The sequence below is a fragment of the Falco biarmicus genome, chromosome 5, assembly GCF_023638135.1.
Source record: "Falco biarmicus isolate bFalBia1 chromosome 5, bFalBia1.pri, whole genome shotgun sequence".
In the NCBI taxonomy this organism is placed as follows: Eukaryota; Metazoa; Chordata; class Aves; order Falconiformes; family Falconidae; genus Falco; species Falco biarmicus.
Genome location: NC_079292.1, coordinates 88,444,550 through 88,464,482, shown reverse-complemented (window position 1 = coordinate 88,464,482; position 19,933 = coordinate 88,444,550). Strand labels below are relative to the sequence as shown.

At 49.1% G+C, this 19,933-nt stretch overlaps 1 protein-coding gene across 2 annotated transcripts in view; it reads left to right on the top strand.

The window, feature by feature from the left end:
- IGSF11 (immunoglobulin superfamily member 11) overlaps positions 1-19,933 on the top strand; it is a 107,533-nt gene that overhangs the window by 52,369 nt on the left and 35,231 nt on the right. Inside the window, exon 2 of one of the 2 annotated variants that reach the window (XM_056341899.1) lies at positions 4,288-4,363. The exons of the other annotated variant lie outside the window; for it this stretch is intronic. Coding sequence (XP_056197874.1) covers positions 4,321-4,363 — 43 coding nt within the window. The 5' untranslated portion in view covers positions 4,288-4,320. The remainder of the gene's footprint in view (positions 1-4,287; positions 4,364-19,933) is intronic. 2 annotated transcript variants of the gene reach the window in all.

Here is a 19,933-nt window from a genome sequence, read left to right as displayed (position 1 = left end):
CCTCTGAAGCGTAGACTATCTTCAGCAGGAGGCAGTTTCTTCTGCAAATGAGGAGAAATGGGGTGGCAGTGGGGAACAGGCATAGCATAGCAGGGAAGCCGGTTTTATTCTAGATGATGAAGGCTTGGCTTGTGTGTAGAGTAGCACCCATGTATCGCAAGGTAGGATTTGTGCAAAGTGTGCAAATCTTTTGTCAGTTCCTTTGGTGGAAAATTCGCACCTCAGTGCTTAGAAGGTAGGTGGCTTGCACGGTGACAGCTAATGTCAGGGGAAGTTTCGTAAAAGCAAGGGCTGCTGGATTTTGGATGGAAATGCTGAGCCGTGTGGTGAGCTCAAAACCTGGGATGAAATCGAGGATTACTTCTGGGGAGGTGGCAGTGGGATGTATAGGTGCAAGAAAGTTAGGGCAGGAATTGGGAAAAGAGTATTCAAGGTTTGCCCAGCCAAGTGGTTCTGGTTACAGCACCAGCTCCCGGGGACTGCTGCCTGGGAGCTGGGGGCACAGCAACCAGTGAGTGCACCCCAGGGCTCGGGATGAGCAGGGACACGCTGCTCTCCCTGTCAGCCTGCAGCAGCCACTGTGTTACCCCAACTCGTTCTTTGTCAGCCAGGCAAAAGGACTCATCCTCTTTCCAGAGAGATCAAGCCTGAAAAGTAAAAATAGTCCGATTTGGACTGGAGCTTAAACCTAAAGTGATTACATGACTTCTATTAAAGCAAAAAGCAAACAAACCAACCCTGTTTTCCGTTGGTGATTACATAACTCACAAATCAGATGAATGGGCAGTCTTCAAAGCCATTGCCAGGGTAAAGCACCTGGACAGCTCAAACCCAGCGGCCACGTGCTGTGGCAACTGGTGCTCCGGTGGAGGCTGAGCCATGGAAACACGGCTCTCGCCCTGCCTGTAGTTTGCAGCTTGCTGCTCCTGCTTTGCAAGGGGATGTGTGCCTTTTCCCAGCTTTAATTAGATGACTTTGTAACCTGTCCCTCAGCATTGTGCTGCTCTCTCTGTGCTGGAGGGTGTAGAGCAGCTCTGTTGGGCACTTGGGCTTCGGAGGACCGCTAGCCAACTGGTTTTGCCAGTGTCTGTGCAGCAGTGCAGGCAGCAGGGAAGCTGTGTTTTGTACTGGGAGAGAGCCCTGAGAGAACAGTAGAAGAGGTTACATTCCCAGATCCTACCTACATGCACAGTACAATGTAAATAGTCCTGAAGAGCCGCACGGACAGTCGGTGTGAATGGCAGACCAGGATTTCACTGCAAAAAGCTTCTGTGAAAACTTGTGTAAATCAGACCCTGCTGGGGTCCTGCCATGGAGATTTCCCATCGTAGTACAGGGAAGTTTACCTCAGTGAAGCTTACCCCAGGTGATGGTTTTCCTGAATCAACAACAGTTGAGAGATGGCTGCGTGTTGTGGCTCGTGCTCTGGGTGATTTCTCAGGTGCCTTTGTCCTCATTGCAGGTCACCAGTCAGTCTCTCAGCTGGAAGTTACTGCTGAGTCTGCTACATGGTTTTGTAAACACTGAGGATGGATGAAGGATACGAAGGAAATGATGAAGGATATGATCTCTCATCTTTCTGATACATAGCTTGAGGGCTTTGGATTTTTCCTGGTCTGAAATCCTGCTGGAAACCTGGCTTCCACAAGGTCATCACATAGCAGCAGAGTTGAGTGCAAATCTCTGAACTCAAGGTCCTTTTGGCTGTAGGCTGGGGGTCCAGCAGGTCCCTGGCCCCGACACGTAGTAAGGTGGTGGTGGAAGAAGTGAATGATTCCCCATCACTTGGTTTGCCTGCTGCTCTGGAAGTGAAGTGTTGATGCAAGAGACAGCCAGCATGGCAAAATCTGGTCTTTAAAGGCTGTTCTGGGGAAGATAAGCTTGTAGGGGATAATGGATTTGTTGGGAGCACGTAGGTAAGGCATGAAGGTGTCATCTCAACGGAGTTATGGGCAGGACCAGGAGGACCCCTTGTCCACAGTGATGAGTGGGTAGGGGTTATCTGCAGGAGTGGAGCCAGCACTTGGGTTTTAACCTGCGCATCTAGCAAGGACTGAGCTCACGTGCCAGGTTCCAAACGTGTGTGTGTGGGGGTGAGCCAGGGCAACAGCCATGAAACAACTGAGGATAACCCTGCAGTGAAGGTACTCATCGGGGGGGAAGGAAGGAGCACTGAGCTGGGCTACTGAGCCTGAGGCACTGACAGGGGAAGCTGAGCAGTCCAGCATGTCGCCTTGCACATTGGTGATGGTAAGAGCTCTTTGCCCTGTGCTGCTGTCCCTTTTTAGGGTCTCTTTCTTGCACTGCAGCCTCCTGGAGTCTTATCCTCGGGCTGTTTGCTTTGCACAATGGTTTCAATATTTCACTCCTGTCCCCTGTCCGGGGAGAGTTCACAGTCAGGACTGGGTAGAAACAGGAGCTTGTGCTCCTTTATGTGAGAGCATTGGCCATCCTGCTTCCAGCAAAACGGCCAGTGCCTGATACTTTGTAGGAAGACCCCACCACCAGCCCCACATGCCTACATGTCATGGGATAGACACAGGAGGGCAAAGCTTTCTTCATCCGCCTTGGAGCGGGTTTTGAAGCAGCCTAAGATAGGCAACAGTAAATTAGTAAGGAATTGCCTCCATATGTTTGTGTGCATGCATATATGTATGTGTTGATTTGTGGATGTCATCTATTTCTCCTCAGTAGTCCTCCCAGTTCGTTGCTGCACCAGTTCCCTGCTGAAGTCGGGTGATTATTCTGTGGCCAGAGTGGGCTGAAGGTGGAAATGATTTTATTTGGAGAAACTCCTTTACCAAATACAGCACTTCTGCACACCTTTTCCAGGAAATGTTTTTTTGTCTTCTTCTGTGAGCGTTTACCATCGCCTGTGCAGATGAGATCTGTTACTATATTCTGCTTTGTGCTCTGTTTTGCTCCTCTATCTCCTCTCAGATCAGCTGTCTTCTTCCTTCTTCCCTTCCCATTAGGCTATTACCTGATCTCTCTCCTAGTACTGCTGCCATCCTTGACACTAGCTGCTGCCAGGCTTGCAGAATTCCAGCAATACTGACACATTTCAGCTTTTATTATTTTTTTTCCCTTCCTTTCAAGCACACTTCAGAGGCAGAGCTGGATGTTTGGGGATGGCTGGGGGGTTCCTGAGTTTGCAGCAGGTTTTCTGCAATGAGTTGCAGAAGGCATTTGCAATGGTTGCTCTCCGAGGGGTGAGCAGACCAGTTAGTCCAGAGACAGGTGACCTAAACCCAGAAATGTAACTGCTGGTGTGGTTAACTCCTTAGTCACTGAGCAATAATATCTGGCAAATGTGTGACTACCCAGCTTTTAACTGCCTCCAACATATCGCTGAAGTGCGAAGGGCCCTGTTGTCTCATGTGCAGCTGCTACAGCCTCCTGACAGCTCTTCTGCTTCAGAGACTTCTTGTAGAGTCATTGATAGTTATGGAGGTGGGGGGGAGGAATATAGGAAGGAAGGAGCTGAATTAAAGCGCATTTTATGTAAAAGCAGTTAACGTAGATACTGCATCCCCAAGTGTAGGATTCACATTGCATTCAATTTGCTAAAAGCTTGCGTATAGGTGGCCCGGCTGCTGCCCCTGTCAGCATGTCAGTGCCTGGCGCTCAGTTGCTGCAGAGTACGCTGGGTCTGCCTGATCCACTTGGGGAGGGAAGCTGCCTGTGGAAAGCAGCTGATGAAATACAGACATAATCCTGCTTCCAGTAAACCTATCTGGGAAAACGGCTGTGTTTCTCCAAGGTAAGGCAGTGCCAGCAAACCACGGTGCTCAATCTAGGCACTAAAATTTCTTGTTCCTGACGTATTTAAAGAATCCTGCATTATTGATCACGATATCCGTCAGTATCCGTTTCTCTAGGCAAGTTGATTGCTCCAGCAACCTGTATTGATTGCATTTATTGCCACATTATCGAAGGTTGGTGGCTTTTTTTCCCGAATGGCTCTTCCTAAATGTATACTTTCTTCTACCAAATGATGCATGTCTCATTCTGTGTGTCTCAGAGGTGCACTGCATGAATGGCACCCTTATGGTGGTGTTCCAGTTCACTGGCAGGCTTTGTCCTTCCCCTGTTACCCCGTATTTCTCGATCACTCTGTTACACATGTGAAAGTGCCTTCTGTTACGTTAGACCTGGACTGGCCACTGGGTAGTGAAGCAGATCCATTGCTCTGCTGAGTCTGGTATATCACACACAAATTATATCTAGAGTTACCTCCTTATAGCTTTATAGCTTTTTTTTTTTTTTTTTTTTCTCTGTTCACAGTCTCATCAGGTTTCTGCATCAGTGGTCTGTCCCATGGTAATGCAGAGCAGCTGGATCAAAAGGGCTGCAACCACAGGTGAGCTCTGTCTCTCACAGAGCAGATGAAGCACAGAATTCTGGTCTGAACCGTGATGGGGCATAGCACCATACTCAGCTCCCTGTGAAAGGTGAAGCACCAAAGCCCAGATATGAGACTGAACTCCCCCAAGGCTCCTGAATTGAGGGGTCCAGCCCACCAAACCAGCCCTTTCACCAGCCCTCCCCAGTGTGTCGAGTCTGATTGATCTCATTGCCTCTGTAGTCCCGGCACCTTAGTGCTACCATCCTGCCCGTGCCATGGGCCTTGCTCATCGCGGTGCTCCAAGAGATGCACGTAGGGTAGCCCTCCGAGTTGTTCTGGTGTGCTCTGCACTAGAAATGCCTCATCTGCTAAGCGGAGGGTGGGTTTCTTTTTTTTCTAGTACATCATTGGTCTCATAAAAGACTAAGTGACTCAGTTCAGTGGTGCAGAAAAATGGAATCTGTGTTTTCTGTCTAGTGGCTGTTGCTTCTTTTTAGTTTGCTCTGAGACTCATTCCTCCCGTGTCCCCCGCTGTCTCCCAGTTCCTCCCACTCCAAAACGTGTATAGCCAGGGGCTCTTACCCTTGCTCCTATATTTCTCCTACAGCTTCTGTCCCTGCTCCTCTTTGGGCTTATGTGCAGACCTGCTGGTTGCTTGGTCATGGGACTTTGCCCAGTGTCTGGGGCAGGATGCTCGAGGACAATGGCTTCTTTTCCAGCTGTGTCTGAGAAGCCTGGCCATCTCCCAGGCTTCATCACATTCATCCACCAGCCCCGGGCTGCCCTTGCCTCCTCACCCTCTGTGAGCCCTGGACAGCTCTTCCCTCTTAGCAGTGGCTCCAGGGATGCTGTGCAGATACCCAGCCTCTGAGTGCACACAGACCTGGCAGAGCTTGTACACTCCATATCACTTTGCTTGTGATGTGGCACCAGTCTTACCCTTTGGGAGATGTGTTCCAGAAGTAACGCTGACCCTGCTGGCCAGGAACCCGAGAGGAGCCCCTGTGGCAGCTCCAGGCCACCCACCCCATGACCACACAGCAGGCAACACATGCAACGCGTGTGAGCGGTGCTGCCAGCCCTGCTGAAGGGCTCCTGGCATGCTTGGCCTGACTTCCATGTTGTAGTTGAGTCTGTATTTGCTGGGTCTCTTGAAACCTTTCAGGAAGAGCAGAATGAAATTTGTTGGGTTTGGCGGCGAGCTCCCTCAGCCCTTCCTTCTGCTCAGGGCAGGGGTGAAGTCTGTGTATTTTTATCTCCACTTGGGCGTCGAATTCCATGTCTTTATTTGGCTTGCAGCCTTCATCCCTCTGCCGGGATGCCTCTGGCCGTACCTGGTTATATCCAGCCCTTCGGCATGCGTGTGGGGATTCTTGCGAGAGTGGTGGCCACCCCCTCCTTCTCCACCTGTTATGAAGATCTGGGGATAGGGTGGGGATAAGGACTCAGGCGGCAGTTGCGCTTGGTGGATAGAGTTAATCCCCGGAGTCTTGAGCGTCTCCTGTTCTGCTGGCCTGCCAGTTTTCCTGCCTCCAGCCCCTGCCCCGGTGGGGTAGGGTTACTGAAGATGCAGGGGGGTGGGAGCCGTGGGGGGAGCATGGCTATTCTGAGGAGCCGGGTTTGGTTACGGCTCAGAACCCGTGGCGTGCCAGAGACGCTCGGGTATCGCTGGCACGGAGCCATGGGTACCCAAGCAGGGGGGCAGGAGCTACAAGATGGGAGCTTGAGAAGATGCTCAAGGACCTGCAAGACTGCGTGAGCCATTTATTTTTTTTTTTTTACCCAAACAATTACAGAGATAAAATATGCCAGTTCAAGACCAGGAAGTAGTGGCACTGAAAATGCATAGGGCAGTTCATCTAGTAACTTTCAATTATTCCTCCTCCTGAACTCCCCACTGCTGTGCCTCCTTGGCAGTCAGGGAGAGGATACAGATCTGGTTTTTGCGTGGATAGCCATGGTGAAGTGCCTTGTCTCAGGGTGCCAGGGGTTTGTGGAGCAGGGATAGCCAGGTAGACCTGTAATTTATCTGCTAGATGGTAATGCATGTTGCAGAGGTGGCTTGTAGATACTCAGTTGCTCTGAATATCTTTACAGATAATGATCAGGCGTCATTGAGATGCAAAGTGCTGTTCAACATGCTTTATAAGCCCCTGAGCATAGAAGCTTAGTTTGTCTCATAGACAAGAGACTTCATGACCTCAGGGACAGGGCAGGAGGCAGGGATGTGAGGATCAAGTGTGCTCAGCTCGGGCTCGGTTTGATTTCTCTGTGCTTGCTGGCAACGTTTTGGTGAATGAGGACAGTGCTGCACATATGTGTGTAGCTAACATCACTGTGCAGTGTGTGGGCATGCCTAAAATAAGCTTGCTTACATTGATTTGCATCCATACCTGCCTGGTACTTACCCCTCTTTTATGGACCTTTAAAGAAAATGGTATTTTCACCTGCTGACACATAAAGAAAAGCTCATTTGAGAATTTGGCTGCCTGCAGGCTCCTGTCCTACATCCTGAGCACTCCTGCAATGCTATCTTCTTTTGCTGACATCCCCAGGATCAAGCACCACAGCATTTGCAGAGAGTCCATGTGTTTTCAGGCACCCTGTGCCCTACCAAAGCTTTCTACCCTCCCCACCTCATCTAGTAACACTCAGCTCCTTCCTACATCTCTTGTAACCTTTGGAAATATACTTTCTCCTCTCCTTCCTATTTGCTTGGCCAGGTACTGCTTTGGCCAGTACTTGGCTCTGGCATCTATGTGTGCTGATTGACTGCCTGGCAGGCGAAACCAGGCAGCTGTCTGTTGAGTTGTTACAACAGTTTGTCACAACACAAATTTACTCATCCCCTCCATGTCACCAAACTTACAGGAGCCTAAATCTTGGAGGTGTCTACTGATTTGTTATATTTCTGACCAGCAGGTTTGAAAACTGTGTGGGTGACAAAATACTGACGTACACCCACACAAACTCACAGTGTGATCTCAATAAATGACATAAGTGTTGTATATATAGACAGTAATCATAGCTTTTTGGCTTAAAAGCAAGTCCACCTCTCTAACTTAATTACCAATCAAGTTTTCTCTCTCTTTTTTTTTTTTTTTTTTCCTTCTGAATTATCTGTGCAAACTCTCTTGGTCTTTTCTGAGCTTCTCTGTTGTGGGTATTTAGTGGGTGGTTATGCTTGGACCACAGCCCCAGGTCTCAGTGCTGCTGGGTCCTCTGCCTTGGAGAAGACCCCAGGCAGCATGTCTGTAGATAGCTAAAGGCCGCTGCCCATTTCCCAGAAACATACCCTGTGCGTGGATACTCTGAAGCCCATGGCAAAATATCTGTGCCTGCTTTCTTTGTTCCCTGCTTGGCACTGCGTGTGAAATTCCTCTTGGAGAGGGATGTGGGGGAGCCCTATGGGAAAGCATAGCACTGTTTCATGAATAAAAGGGTATTTACAAAACAACAGGGTTTGTTATAGCTACATGCAGACTTTATACCAGACAGCGATGCCAGCATTCCTAAGAATCAGCAAGCAGAAAGACTATTCACAGGCATAGTCAGCTGATTAATTTATTCACTGACAATGATTCTTATGGACAAGCATTCTGGAAAATAGTATTTAGGAAATAAAATCAATAGTCCTTTTTAAGAATTCCAGAGCTATTAGGGAAGTAAAGACACTTCATACTTTTCGTTATGTGATGCTTGATAAAGCACAGAGGAATCATCTTCTCTCAGTTTGAGTGTTTTTGCATATATTGCTACAGTAACCAGAACTACTGCCTGCTGTCTTACAGCTATTAATGATTGTGCTGCTTCAGCGGATAGGTTCAGCTCTTACTACATCTTTGCCTGCAGTCTATCAGTTTCATATATTTTCCTCCAGATTTTCACCCATAACTCTATGTCTGTATCCTCCCTATAAGCTTTTTTTTTCCTGCAGGATGCTCCTCTAGTGTCACCTGTTCTCTCAAACTTCTGTCCTTAGTTCTAAAACTTTCCTACTTTAGCCCCTCATTCATGCTTTTACCTTTTTGTCTTCTTTCCTCCAAGGCCCCCAGCAGCTCTTCACCCAAACAGTTTGTTACAGCCTCAGTCACCAGTTCTGCCCCTATTTATCTCCCTTTACAGGTTCTTCTGTGCATGGTGGGTTTTCTTTTTAGTCCTGATAGAGCTGCTTCCTTGCCCTCTTTTTTTTTCCCGGGTCTGTGCTACAGTTTCTCACACCAACTTGTTGTGCCCCATTTTAGCATGTTTAAGACCTCCTTGGAATCATCTTTTACTCTTAACATTACCAAAAACAACAGCTCCCTGGGGTCTCTAAGCACTACTGTAGTACAAATACATATATAAAATTCATCATCTTGCTAGGGCACATTCCTGATGTCCTAACCTAGCAATTTCCTTGCTCTTAGTGTGTGGGTTTTTCAAACGATGTGATAGAGAAGTATATTGTAGTCACTTAGCAACCAGAACTGCCTTTTGAAAGCAAAAATCCTGGTTTTGTTTCGTAATTTGGGTTTCTAGAACCTTAAAATTAATAATTGTGTGCTCAGGAAATCGATGAAGTGTTTGCAGGGTTGCAGAATTAAGATACCCTGTTGGTTTATTTGCTGGCATGCATGCACGTGTGTGTGCATGCTTGTTTGCTTGCTTGCTCTCCCTAGTCATAGGTGGCACGGAGTATTTTCTTGGCCTCTTCTGCTGCACCTGATTTTCAGGACTGTTGTTCAACTCCACTTAGAGTCAGCGTGAACTTTGGTGCTCGAAAATTTGGAAAAATCAGTTCCTCTGCTGCAGGCTGCCTCCGATGCATCCCCAGCTGTGAAAAGCTCCACCTGCCCTCTATTCAACAGCCAGCGCTTCCAGCTTCGTCCCCGGCAAACTCTGCAATGCAGCTCTGAGTGATCAATGCAAAAGTCTTTGGCATACGAAAACTAAAAGTGTGGGGACAGCACAAAATAAATTGAATTGCAAAAGAAAAGAGCGCAGGCAATTCTCCTGATTGCATTATTCAGCTTCACATTTATTTAATTAAAACCCAGCATTTTCTAATTAAAAAGCAGCCCCTGCAGAATTTCCCGGTTGCTGCCTGCGAGGGGGGATGCGGCAGGCGGGGCTCGCTGCAGCGGCTGGGGCGGGGGGGGGTCCCTGGGGCGGAGATAGCTTAGCTATCTCCTAAAGGCTAGGGGATGCTGAGGGACAGCCGGGGGGACGCCCTGGGGGGGGGGGGTGCCCGGGGGGGGGGGGGTGGGGGCAGGCATCCCGCTTTCAAGGCAGCGCGCTGCCCTCTAATGCTGCTCACCGGTAGCGGCGGGGGGAGCCCGGAGGGTGCCGGCTGGAGGACGGAGCCCCGTGGGCTCCCTGGCGAGGCTCCGGGGAGAAAAAGGGACATTTTCTGTCCCACCGGGGAGGGGGGTGTGTGTGCGTCACTGTCCGAGGGGATGCGGTGAGCCCAGCCCTGGTGCCAGACCCGTAGTTTCGCCTCTCCATCCCCTTGGTGTGCGTGGTGCTGCAGCCGTGGAGAGCCTTATGGAGTGGCTGCTGTGTTGCGTTCTGTACCTTGTGCTTTTCCTTCTGGGAGTAAACTTCTCCCAAAATTTGCGGTGAATGAGCTTCGGGCCAGGAGTGTTGCCCCAGGGCTTTCTTTTTAGCTGTGACTTGCCTTAGGTGAGGCAGTGGCTTGAGCTGCTGCAGAGGCGACGCTGCCCTTTGCCAGCGCTGCCCTTTTTCCTTTCCCTGGGCTCCCGAGAGGCTTGGCCCAGCCGCCTATGGCAGCTACGCCAGAGATGTCCAAAATTACCATATCTTGCAGATCTTGGCGGGGGGAACCTCCATCTCCATCGCTTGAGCCTGTGTCGAGCAAGATTTGCTCCTTCTGCTTCCGAGAATTGAATGCCTGGAGCTGGATTAGCCCTCGTGTTCTTCGCCAGGGTGGCACTGGGAAAGCGCTCTGGCAGCCCTGGTGCTGGGATCCCCTTTTTTTAATCATAATTCACCATAAGGCAATCACCAAGCCAGAAAGTGCTGGTGCTTTAGACGCTGGCCTGTGGAAGTGGGGCAGAGGCTCGGTGCAGCCATGGTGCTGGCAAGCGAGGGCTGGAAGAAGGTGGTGGAGGTGGGTGGCTGCCACATCTCCTGCGTGGGGTGACCTCTCCGTGGCCCAAGGAAGGAGACTGGTGCGGGGCGGAAAGCTTCTGCCCGATAATGGAGTTCACTGTTTTCCTGACCTGAGGGCAATTGGGTAGGAAGCTTGGCTGGGAATGGCTCATCATAAGACTGTCATCAGTTGGTTTAAGTCGATACCAATTACAGGGTTATTAATTAAAAAAATGTGACTGCTGTGAATAATGATTGTAACCCTTTATTTTCCGGGCGGTCACATTGCATACGTCTAGTATGAATTAGAGCTCTTTACATGTGTTAACTGGTGAAGGTTGTGCTCCCTTACACACATCTTTTAAGTGTCATAATAACATCTTTTTAAGTGTTAGGACTGATATTTTTTTCCCCCTCAGACCTGGCTTTCTCCTGCTTCAGGAGTATTCTCTGACCTGAGACTCTCCATTCATTCATCTCCTGCTGTCTGAGAAAACATTCAAAGTCTCAAACACAGCCCATCATGAAAGGGTAGATGTTCAATCAGGCATGGAAACCCGCCTGATGTCAACTCCTGTTCCCAAGAAGGCTTTCTGGCATTCCGCTAAATGTTCCCATGCTTTCATCTGTGGGAAAGAGATACTGGAGTGGTCACCATCCTTTGCTGGCACTGAGATATAAGAGCTTGGTTCTCATATTGTTGCATGTGAGTTGCCTTCTGCGGTTAGCCTCCTGCCGGTCCCGTTGCCATCCGGGAGCAGGGAGCTTGGGGCTGGCTGATCCACATGATGACAGGAGTGTTTGCTCAAGCAATTATTGTGTTAGTCTCGTGGCTCTGGTGGGTTTCCAGGGTGGGCTGGTGGGTCCCTTTCCATGAGCAAAGCAAGGTGGTGACAGGGCTACCTGTACCCTGTGGTTCACCTCGTGAAGCGTGGCTCTAATCTGGTGGTGCCTTTTTTCTGTTCTGCACCTGGGGCACAAAAGCAAAGAGCTGCCTGGCTTTGGTTCATGGTTCCCCAGCCAAACTGAGAGACAGCTCCCAAAGGAGTGTACCCCTCCAAACCTCCTGTTTCCCTATAGCTCTAAGGCAAACTCTAAGCCTTACAGTGCCGTTCAGCTGTGCCCAGAAAAACTGCGGTTCCCTCCTTGCTGACACACAACTCGATCAATCTGGGGGCATGAATCCTCCTCGGGGATGCACGTAGCCCCGGCTCCATCACCGCTGGGCAGGACAGATGTGAATCCACGTGCATCGATGACGCAGGCAAACTGGATTTGGCCAGCTGCCGGGGCTTTGAATGTTCATTTTGGGGGAGGGAGGGAAGGAGGACAGAAGAGGGGAAAACCTGCCCTCTGCCTGCTCCTGGTGCTGCGGTGCCTGGGGAGGTGGGGGGGCTGCCAGCGGAGGAGGAGCCGGGGCAGGGCTTCTGGCTGCTGTGCCAGGAGGTCCCTTCCCCGTTTGATGGCAGAGACATAACACCGTGGGGCCGAGGCACGGGAGCCCAGCTGGACCCGTTTGTCCTTTTGCTGCATCCGGTGGAGGTGCCTGTGCCTGCCTGTGTGTCTGTCGCTTTGTTTTTCCACCCTTTGTTTTTTAGTAATAATCCCCTCCAAGGTTACAGAGATATCGTTTGTCAGGCAAGCCGACAGAGCTCTTTCTTACTATGGGATTACATAAGAGAACACAGGCTTTATTACCATTTTAGGACGTATTAGCATTGTGGATTATTTCCATAGAGACTGAGCACAGCAGCAGCCTTCACTCCGGGCTCCCTTGTCCTTCCTCCCCCCACCTCTTACTTTTTAAAAATAATATTCATTAGCAAACAAACAAGCAGGAAGCCTCCTGTGAAGCCTAGTCTATGATCAGTGGTGTATGTGGGGGGCTGACACGAGTGCCAAGAGTACAGCGCAAGACTGCAGACGGAAGGAGGGTTTTGAAAAGATGATGCAGGACACCAAGAAAGCAGGTGTGCCTTCTTTATTTCTACTCATCCATGTGCCTTCTTGGGAGGCTAGGGAGAGCCGCTGCTTCTGCCTTGGTCATTCATTGCCCGTGGGATCATGGCAGGTCAGGTCAATGCCTCATGTTCTCAATTAAACAGTCTGTAAAATGGGGAGTTTAATTATACCGGGGTATCCTCTCGGCCAGAGGAACGCACGAGTCTGTGATCTATTCACAGCATCTTTTCTGTGACAAAGGCTGATCCCGAACCAGCTGTCTCATGCTGGCTGCGCATCTTTTGAGCTGCCGGTGGAGCTGGAAAGGAGTGTGGAGCATTGCTGTAAATAAAGGGAACTGCACGTGCTTCCCTTGGAAAAGCATCTTGCCATACTTTTACGTTCTGCATTTCTGATGTGCACTGTAAGCAGGCTGTGGAAGTATCTTCTCCCTGGATGGACCAGCAGGGAATATTTGAGGTCTTTCCCCTTTTCCATCAACACTTGCAGAGAGCAGAGATGTTCTTCCTCAGCAGGTCTAAGGGATCACTGAATGTAAAATCTGGAAACTGGTTTCCTCCTCTTGGTTGTGCATCTGCTACAGCACAACGTATTGGCATTTCTCACGGCCTGGTGGAAATGGTACAGGAAATTTTTTGCCTTCATCTGTGCTGTGGGTGTCTGTTATGTGAAATGGTTCATCGTGAGTCTCAAGCTGCATCACACAGAGCTGATAGTGGAGTTGATAGACATGACTGTCAAGGCTGATGCCAGTTCACTGGTCGATGACTCGTCCCCAGGTCTGGAACGGAGTCTTTTGTTTCTCCTCTTGCCTGGTCTTTTCAGGGCTCATAAGTCATCTAATTAGTGTTTCTTCTCCTGATGCTGCTCATATGTCACCTGTAACATGAAAGTTGTACTAGATCCTGAGTAACTCCCAGGTTAGGGAACACCTGCAATGTTTGTGCTGCAGTCATATGTCACAACTATCCCCCAGGGCCAATCTTACAAGAGAGCAATCAGACAGCTAACCACAGGCAAGAAAGAGCCTGCTGCTCTGTTTCTTGAACGCTTCTGTTCAGGCCTTTGCCCTGACGGGACCTGCAGGCACACACCTCTCCCCTACCAGCGAAACCCACAGGCTCCAGGTAGCAAATATACTCCAGTGGCGATACAAGCCTCTGCGGAATGGATGCTTTCTACAGGAAGAGCAACAGCTAACCAAAAAGCCACCGAGGATCAGTCATTTATGAGTTGAAGAAAGTAATTTCTTGCTGAAGAAAGCCAGGGAACTCGTGGTTGCTGGAGATGGGTGGGAAGGTGCTATTCAGTTCTGCAACAGCTGTGGTGGGAACTTGCATGGGTTAGTGGACACCCGAGAAGCCACATACCAGACAGTTTTAGGAAATCAGGCTTCAGATATTCTGCTGCTCAAGAAGCTTTTTGTTCCCTTTGAAAGAGTAAGTTTAACCAGAGCACTGAGAAAGTAGCTGTCCTGTTGTGACCCTGGCAAATGCATTGTTCCTGTGACTTACCAGCACAATGTATGATCCTGAATAGCATCCTTTACCTGGGATGGTAAACTGAAGACCTTGAGCTTTACCGGTAGGCTAATTGCACCCAAGTTTTGGTGTATTTCTTGCCCATGAATATTCTCTTTGCTGTTCTAGACAAGTGGGTCCAAGAAAGGTAAAAAAAAACCCCAAAAGTGAAACTCTCACCTTTGTGACCTGTCTGGACTTACCACCTTTGTGTTCTTTCCTGTGCCAGTCTCACATTTTCTTAGTGGCAAAAAGGCATAAAAGCCTTTAAAGCTCTTGAGAGATTCTGGCTAAAGACTTGTGGCTGTGTCGGTAACAGAATACTTTGCTCACACATCCAGCGGTTTTGGATCTTTAAAGACTTGGAACTGGATTCCTCATCCAGTCCTAGGACACTGGTTGGCCAACAGAAAGTGCCCTATGATCTTTACTTTCCATAGGAGAGACCAGTAGTGATGCTTTAAAGACTCATCTCAGTCCTTAGAGAAGTCCATTTACAGAAGTTCTCCATAATCAGAGTTGTCTTATCCTAGCCAAAGTCTTATCCGGGCCCCAGTGACACGAACCTGTTTGTGGGAAACAGCCTAAGGAAAAGCTGGTCAGGCTGGAATAAAAATCCATATGCGATCGAACTACTGAGACCTATCTACAATGTCAGCAATGTATGTCCTATTGCCCCCCTGTTCTCTGCTGCTTGTGGAGTTAACATGGGAGGGATCCATGTATGTCAGACCATGGAACCATCACTCCTGGTGGCTGGAAACCTTACCCAGAGATCTGACCTTCCCTCAGCTGAAAACAGGACAGCAAGGAAGAGCTTTCTTAGGTTCAGTTTGCTACAGCTCAAAAAAGACTTGGAGGATGTTTCTTATCAGCTTGCTGAAATCACTGGGGAATCCCTTAAACATCAGATCACAGACACACCGCTCTGCAAAGCTGGAGGGCACGCACTGTTCTTCCTGGCAGCTACATCAGCATCCGTACACCACACCACCTTGGTCTGTTTCCTGAAGATCTGGGGTAATTTCGGGTGGACTGCAAGCTTTTGTGCCTGGGACTGCTGGCTGAATGAGCAGATCTGCAGGCCTATGCAAGCGGGGCTGGCTGGGTTTCTCATGCAAACACACATAATGACCATTCTTCCAGGGGCCTCAGGGCAGGGCACGTGTCCTGAACCTTGGACCCTCTGTGGCAATGATTATCTATTTATCGCAGCTACTGTGAAGGCAGGGTAGCAGATCAATAAAATGGAGAAGGATTTTCTTTCCACCACATCAGTTCCAGGAGTGCCTTCACCTCGTACTTGCTCTTTCATGTGGCACAAATCAATTTTTCTTGATGCTTAGCTGGATTGCATCTGCAGAACTATGCAGAGATGAGCAGGCATCGTTTCTGTCTCATGGTCCTCAAACCCCCCTTGAGTTAAGTTCTGTCTGCAGACTCCCTGGTGCCCACAGCTGCTGAAGATGCAGGAAGGCATCCATCTCAAACCTTACTACCTTGTGTCCGGCCCAAGGCATCTGCAGACTTCGGTGCAGCAGCAGCCCTGCAAAAATGTTTGATGGTGATGGAGGGTGACCAGCTGCAGGGGGACCCATTAACCTCTCTCAGAGCCTACCCTGCCCAAGAGCCCCGTGCACACAAGCTACTGCCTTGGGAGCCAAAGGTGTGACTTAATTCTTGCTTTTCTGTGTTTCTGTTTGAGAAATCCCTCGCCAGAGTAAGTGTGACTGAAGGCTTGGGATGCATCAGACCTGCTGCACTGGTGGCTGTTTCCTGTGTGGAAATAACACAGTAAAGCTGATGTGTCCTAGCTGCGGGCAATCTTGCACAGCGCGTGGACAAAATTGTTCTTTGTTAGATATTGTTTGTATATATTCCTGTACAGGGCTGATGAGGTTCTAAAATGACTATGGTAATAGCCAAATGTCTCCTTCTCTGCCCTCACAATTTTACTAGATGAAAAAAAGAGAATTTGTGGAGGGGCACCTGGTCATGCAACAGCTCTGTGAGTGTTTTGTGCGTGTGACCCCTGTGTGGCTGATGATATAGCCTGCAACCTGGGAGAAGCCTTGTCCAATATGAAATTCCTTATCTTCTTACTCTGTGTAGTCCTGCCTTCATCCACAGGGATGGGAGACCTCTCAGGGACCTTAATGGCCAGTCGTGGAGCGGTTTTGCACATCTGTTCCAAAGAACTGTGTTTGTGATACCAAACCCCTCATGCCTGCATTGTATTGAGACTCTGGTGTTCCTAAAAGTTGTCTTTGTGGATCACAAATCACCTCTCCGTACTTAGCGTAGGATTTGAACATTATATGTATGGTGTATTTATACTCACCGTACCTCTAAGAGTTGCTTTACTGTCAAAAGTGCTTGCGCTTCAGTCTGTGAAATGAAGATAATTACTCACTTCTGGGCAAATTACATGGTATTAGGTCGTCTGAATTTCCCTCTGCATGGGCTTGCCTCTGTGTCAAGATCCTCTGAGTTTGATGCTATGACTAGGCAACGTGGCTGCTCTTCCAGGTGACTTCCAGGTCACCCCTATTGCTTGTAGCAGAGAAAGGAGGAACCAGAAGCTGAGCCTTCAGAAAAGCACGCCCATTTCAGAGCTGTCCTCCCTTTCCAGGTACGCTGACACCAATATTTCCATTGTGGAACCCAGTTTGTCTTGCAGCAAGGAGAAGAACACCCTTTGACTTATAAATTGAGCACATTTAATGGGGAGCAGCACAGGAGGAGTCATTATTAATAATTATTTGCATAACAATAGCCTTTCTTCCATAGATCTTGCAAAGCTGGGCAAACATGAATTAATTCAACCTTAAACTACCCACATGGGAGGACGCAAAGTATCATTATCCACATGAACAGTTTCTCTGCACGATTTTACTAATTATAGTATAGCACTTAGGTGTTGTTGTATGTGCTGTAGAAGACAGTAAATAACATTTTACGGAGAGGAACAAAGGGCATTTCTTACCCAGTCAGACTCTCTTTCCAGTGCTGATGCTGCACCGTCCCCAGCAATGGGGAGAATTATTCCAGCAGAAGGTGGAGGAAATGGGCCAGCCATGGGCAGCACGGCCAGAGCTATAGATCGGTGAAATGCCTCGCCTAAAGCCTGCAGCAGTGGGCCTGTGGAAGACATGGATCTAGACAGGCACTCAAGTTGCCCACCCTCCACCATACCTGCACAGCTTTTGTCTTCCTCCGTTGCTCGGAGGAGTCCCCTTCCTGATCCTAGCAAGGCAGCGTAATGCAACCTTCCCAAAAAGGCTGAGCTGCTCCAGTAGCACTGCCTTAAGATGCTACCGGGTTGGCCCAACGAGGTGCGGGAGCACTGTCTGCTTCATGATGCTCTGAGCATTCAGGCAACAGCTACTGTCTCAGAGCCCTGGGGAAGGGGCACTGAAATACTTCCAGCCACCTGCGAGCCTGTGGGTACTCTCCTTCCTGGCACCTGAGACACCCAGCAAGGCCTTCACCACCCTTTTTCCCCTGCTAAGCTCATGGAAGAGAGCTAGCTCTAGGTTTTCCTGAGGACAGCCCAGCAACTGGGCATGGCGGTGTCTGAAATAAATATAGTTTTGGAGGAGAGTTCATTTCCCCTGAATTAATGCAGCCTGACACAGAGTGCAGGAGCATGTGCCATCTGGTCAGATCTGCCTTGATTTTGTGAACAAGGGGGAGGGTAACCGATACTTTTATGAACTGCAGTTGCTGCATAGACGAAAACAGTAATCCCCATGGTACTCAAAATGTGAGATGCTAATCTGAAATTAAAATAGGTAAACGCACACAGGCTCAGTAAGGTCATGAAGGTCAAAACCTTGTTCTCTAAGGAAATGAACCTTTTTATCTTGAGAAGCCTTGGGCACAGCCATGTAGTCCATCAATTTAATAGGAGGCGGTGGGGTAGCGTGCTGCTCTTTTATTTCAGAACCGAGCTTGTTCCCTGTACGTGTCGAGTGTAATGTAATTTCCTTCCTTCATCTCACGATGCATGTGTGCTCTCTGCAGAGATTTCACTCCTGTATTACCCATCCATGCCCTCTGCCCCACCTTGGGCTCTGTTTTGCCATTGCCTTCTGATGCTGCTGTATAAATTGGGCTGGGGGGTGTCCCTCTTCCTCCTCCCCAGCTGGAGAGCAGGCATCTAATTCCACTCTTGCCTGTAGTCCTGCCGAGCACGTAATGAAATGGCCAAATTTGGCCGATTCTCCCTGGGAGGGAGTCAGAAACCTTTCAGCGGTACGTCGTAATGCGAGCAGTGATGGTGGGGAACCTGGAGGAGATCCTCATCTCTTCCCTCGCGCTGCCCGTGTTGCGTGTTCCCGAGTGGCGGGCAAGGATTCTGCACAAGCTGCCAGAGTTCAAGACAGTCGCGTGTGCCCCACGGCGATGGCTAGGAAGTCACGGTTGGCCGTGACTTTGGTGCAGGACGGGCTCTTAAGGCCAGCCATGCTGGCCTTAATTTAGCAGATAATGGCTGAGTAACCCAGAGGCATGTGTAAGGCAGGAACAGAAAGTGTTTGCCTTGTTCTCCTAGCAAAATTGCTCTCTGGCCGCGTGCCTTCCAGATTTTCAGCCATCATCCTGTAGTGCAAAATAGCACTGAGGGCTCTGAAGTTGCTGTGCAGATCAGGGGAGGCACGCCTGCAGTGCCACCAGGAGCAAAAAAGCTGCTTTTCTATGCAGCAAAGCGGTGGGGGAATCTGTTGGGGTGCTGGGTGAGATGCAGGTAGGAAGTCAGAACCTCTTCTTACCTCCCTGAGGTTTGTAGTGCTGTGCTGGCTGGAGGTGAAATCCTTTCTGGGATGAGCCAGAGTTGTGGGCTAAGAGTGGAACAGCGTCGGGGTGCGGGAACAGCAGACACAGTCACTGCGTTTCTTCTAAGGGGTGTTTGCACGCACCCATGCCCAAAGCCTGTGTCATCCCCGAATTCCATTTCCCCAAAACACAGCCCTGGGCCTCCCACCTATGGGGGTAATTTGTCTCCTGCAATTAGGTGTTCCCTTGCTGTTGTGGGTAGCCCCTGGGTGGGCAGCACTCAGGCACACAGAGGCGGTGGGGGGAGCAGTGATTCACAGGGAGGGGGGGCTGCAGGGAGGGCTATGTTTTCTGTGCAGTTAGTTCAAGGAGAATTTTGCAGCTTTTCTGGCCAGGGAAGGTGCATGGGGATAGGATGTTTCACTGTGGTGGCTTGGTTGTCTGTTTTCCCTGAGGAAAAGCAGGAGCAGTACCTTAATGTGTTCTTCCCGTTCCTGGATGGAATAAAACTTGCCTGGCTTTTTGGGGGGTGGCACGTTACAGTGCTTGGGTGGAAGATGCTATAAAAGTGGGTGAAGGTTTATCTGGCCTGCAAAGCCCAGATAAAGGGGCAGGGTTTAGGTTTAATTCATGACAGAGAGATTCTGGCTCAGAAATTTCCATCAGTTCCAGGAGTGCTGAGCTCTGGTATTTCTGCAAAGGGCACACTTCTGTAAAGATACTCTGTTGTTCCACTCCCCCCCGCCCCCCCAATCTTTTCACATGGAGAGGAAATATCTCTAGAACCAAGGATCTTTAAATACTTCTTCTCTTTTACCTTTTTTCTTTTGCCCCCAACCTTAGTTTTGTTTCTGGACCAAAATGCCCGATAAAATCACGCAAAGGTCTTTTATTTATGTTTGGCTAGGAGCTGACCAGATGCCCCAGCCTGTGAAATAATCACCATCTGTTGATTGTAATCGCAAGGCAAAAGCCAAAAGCCTGGAAGGTTTTTTCAGTGATGTATTCAAAGAACTGCAGCTTGACTTTTCTGAATAAAAACAAAAGCTTCTACTTTGGGTCAGACTTTTTTTTTTTTTTTTTTTAATACCTCCCCACATGCTGAATGCCTATGAATAGCTCTGCTACTCATTCCCTCCTTATCAGAAGTAATTTGGCTTTGCATTTTTTTTTTCTTTTTTTCTTTTTTTCTTTTTTCTTTTTTTCTTTTTTTCTTTTTTCTTTTTTCTTTTTT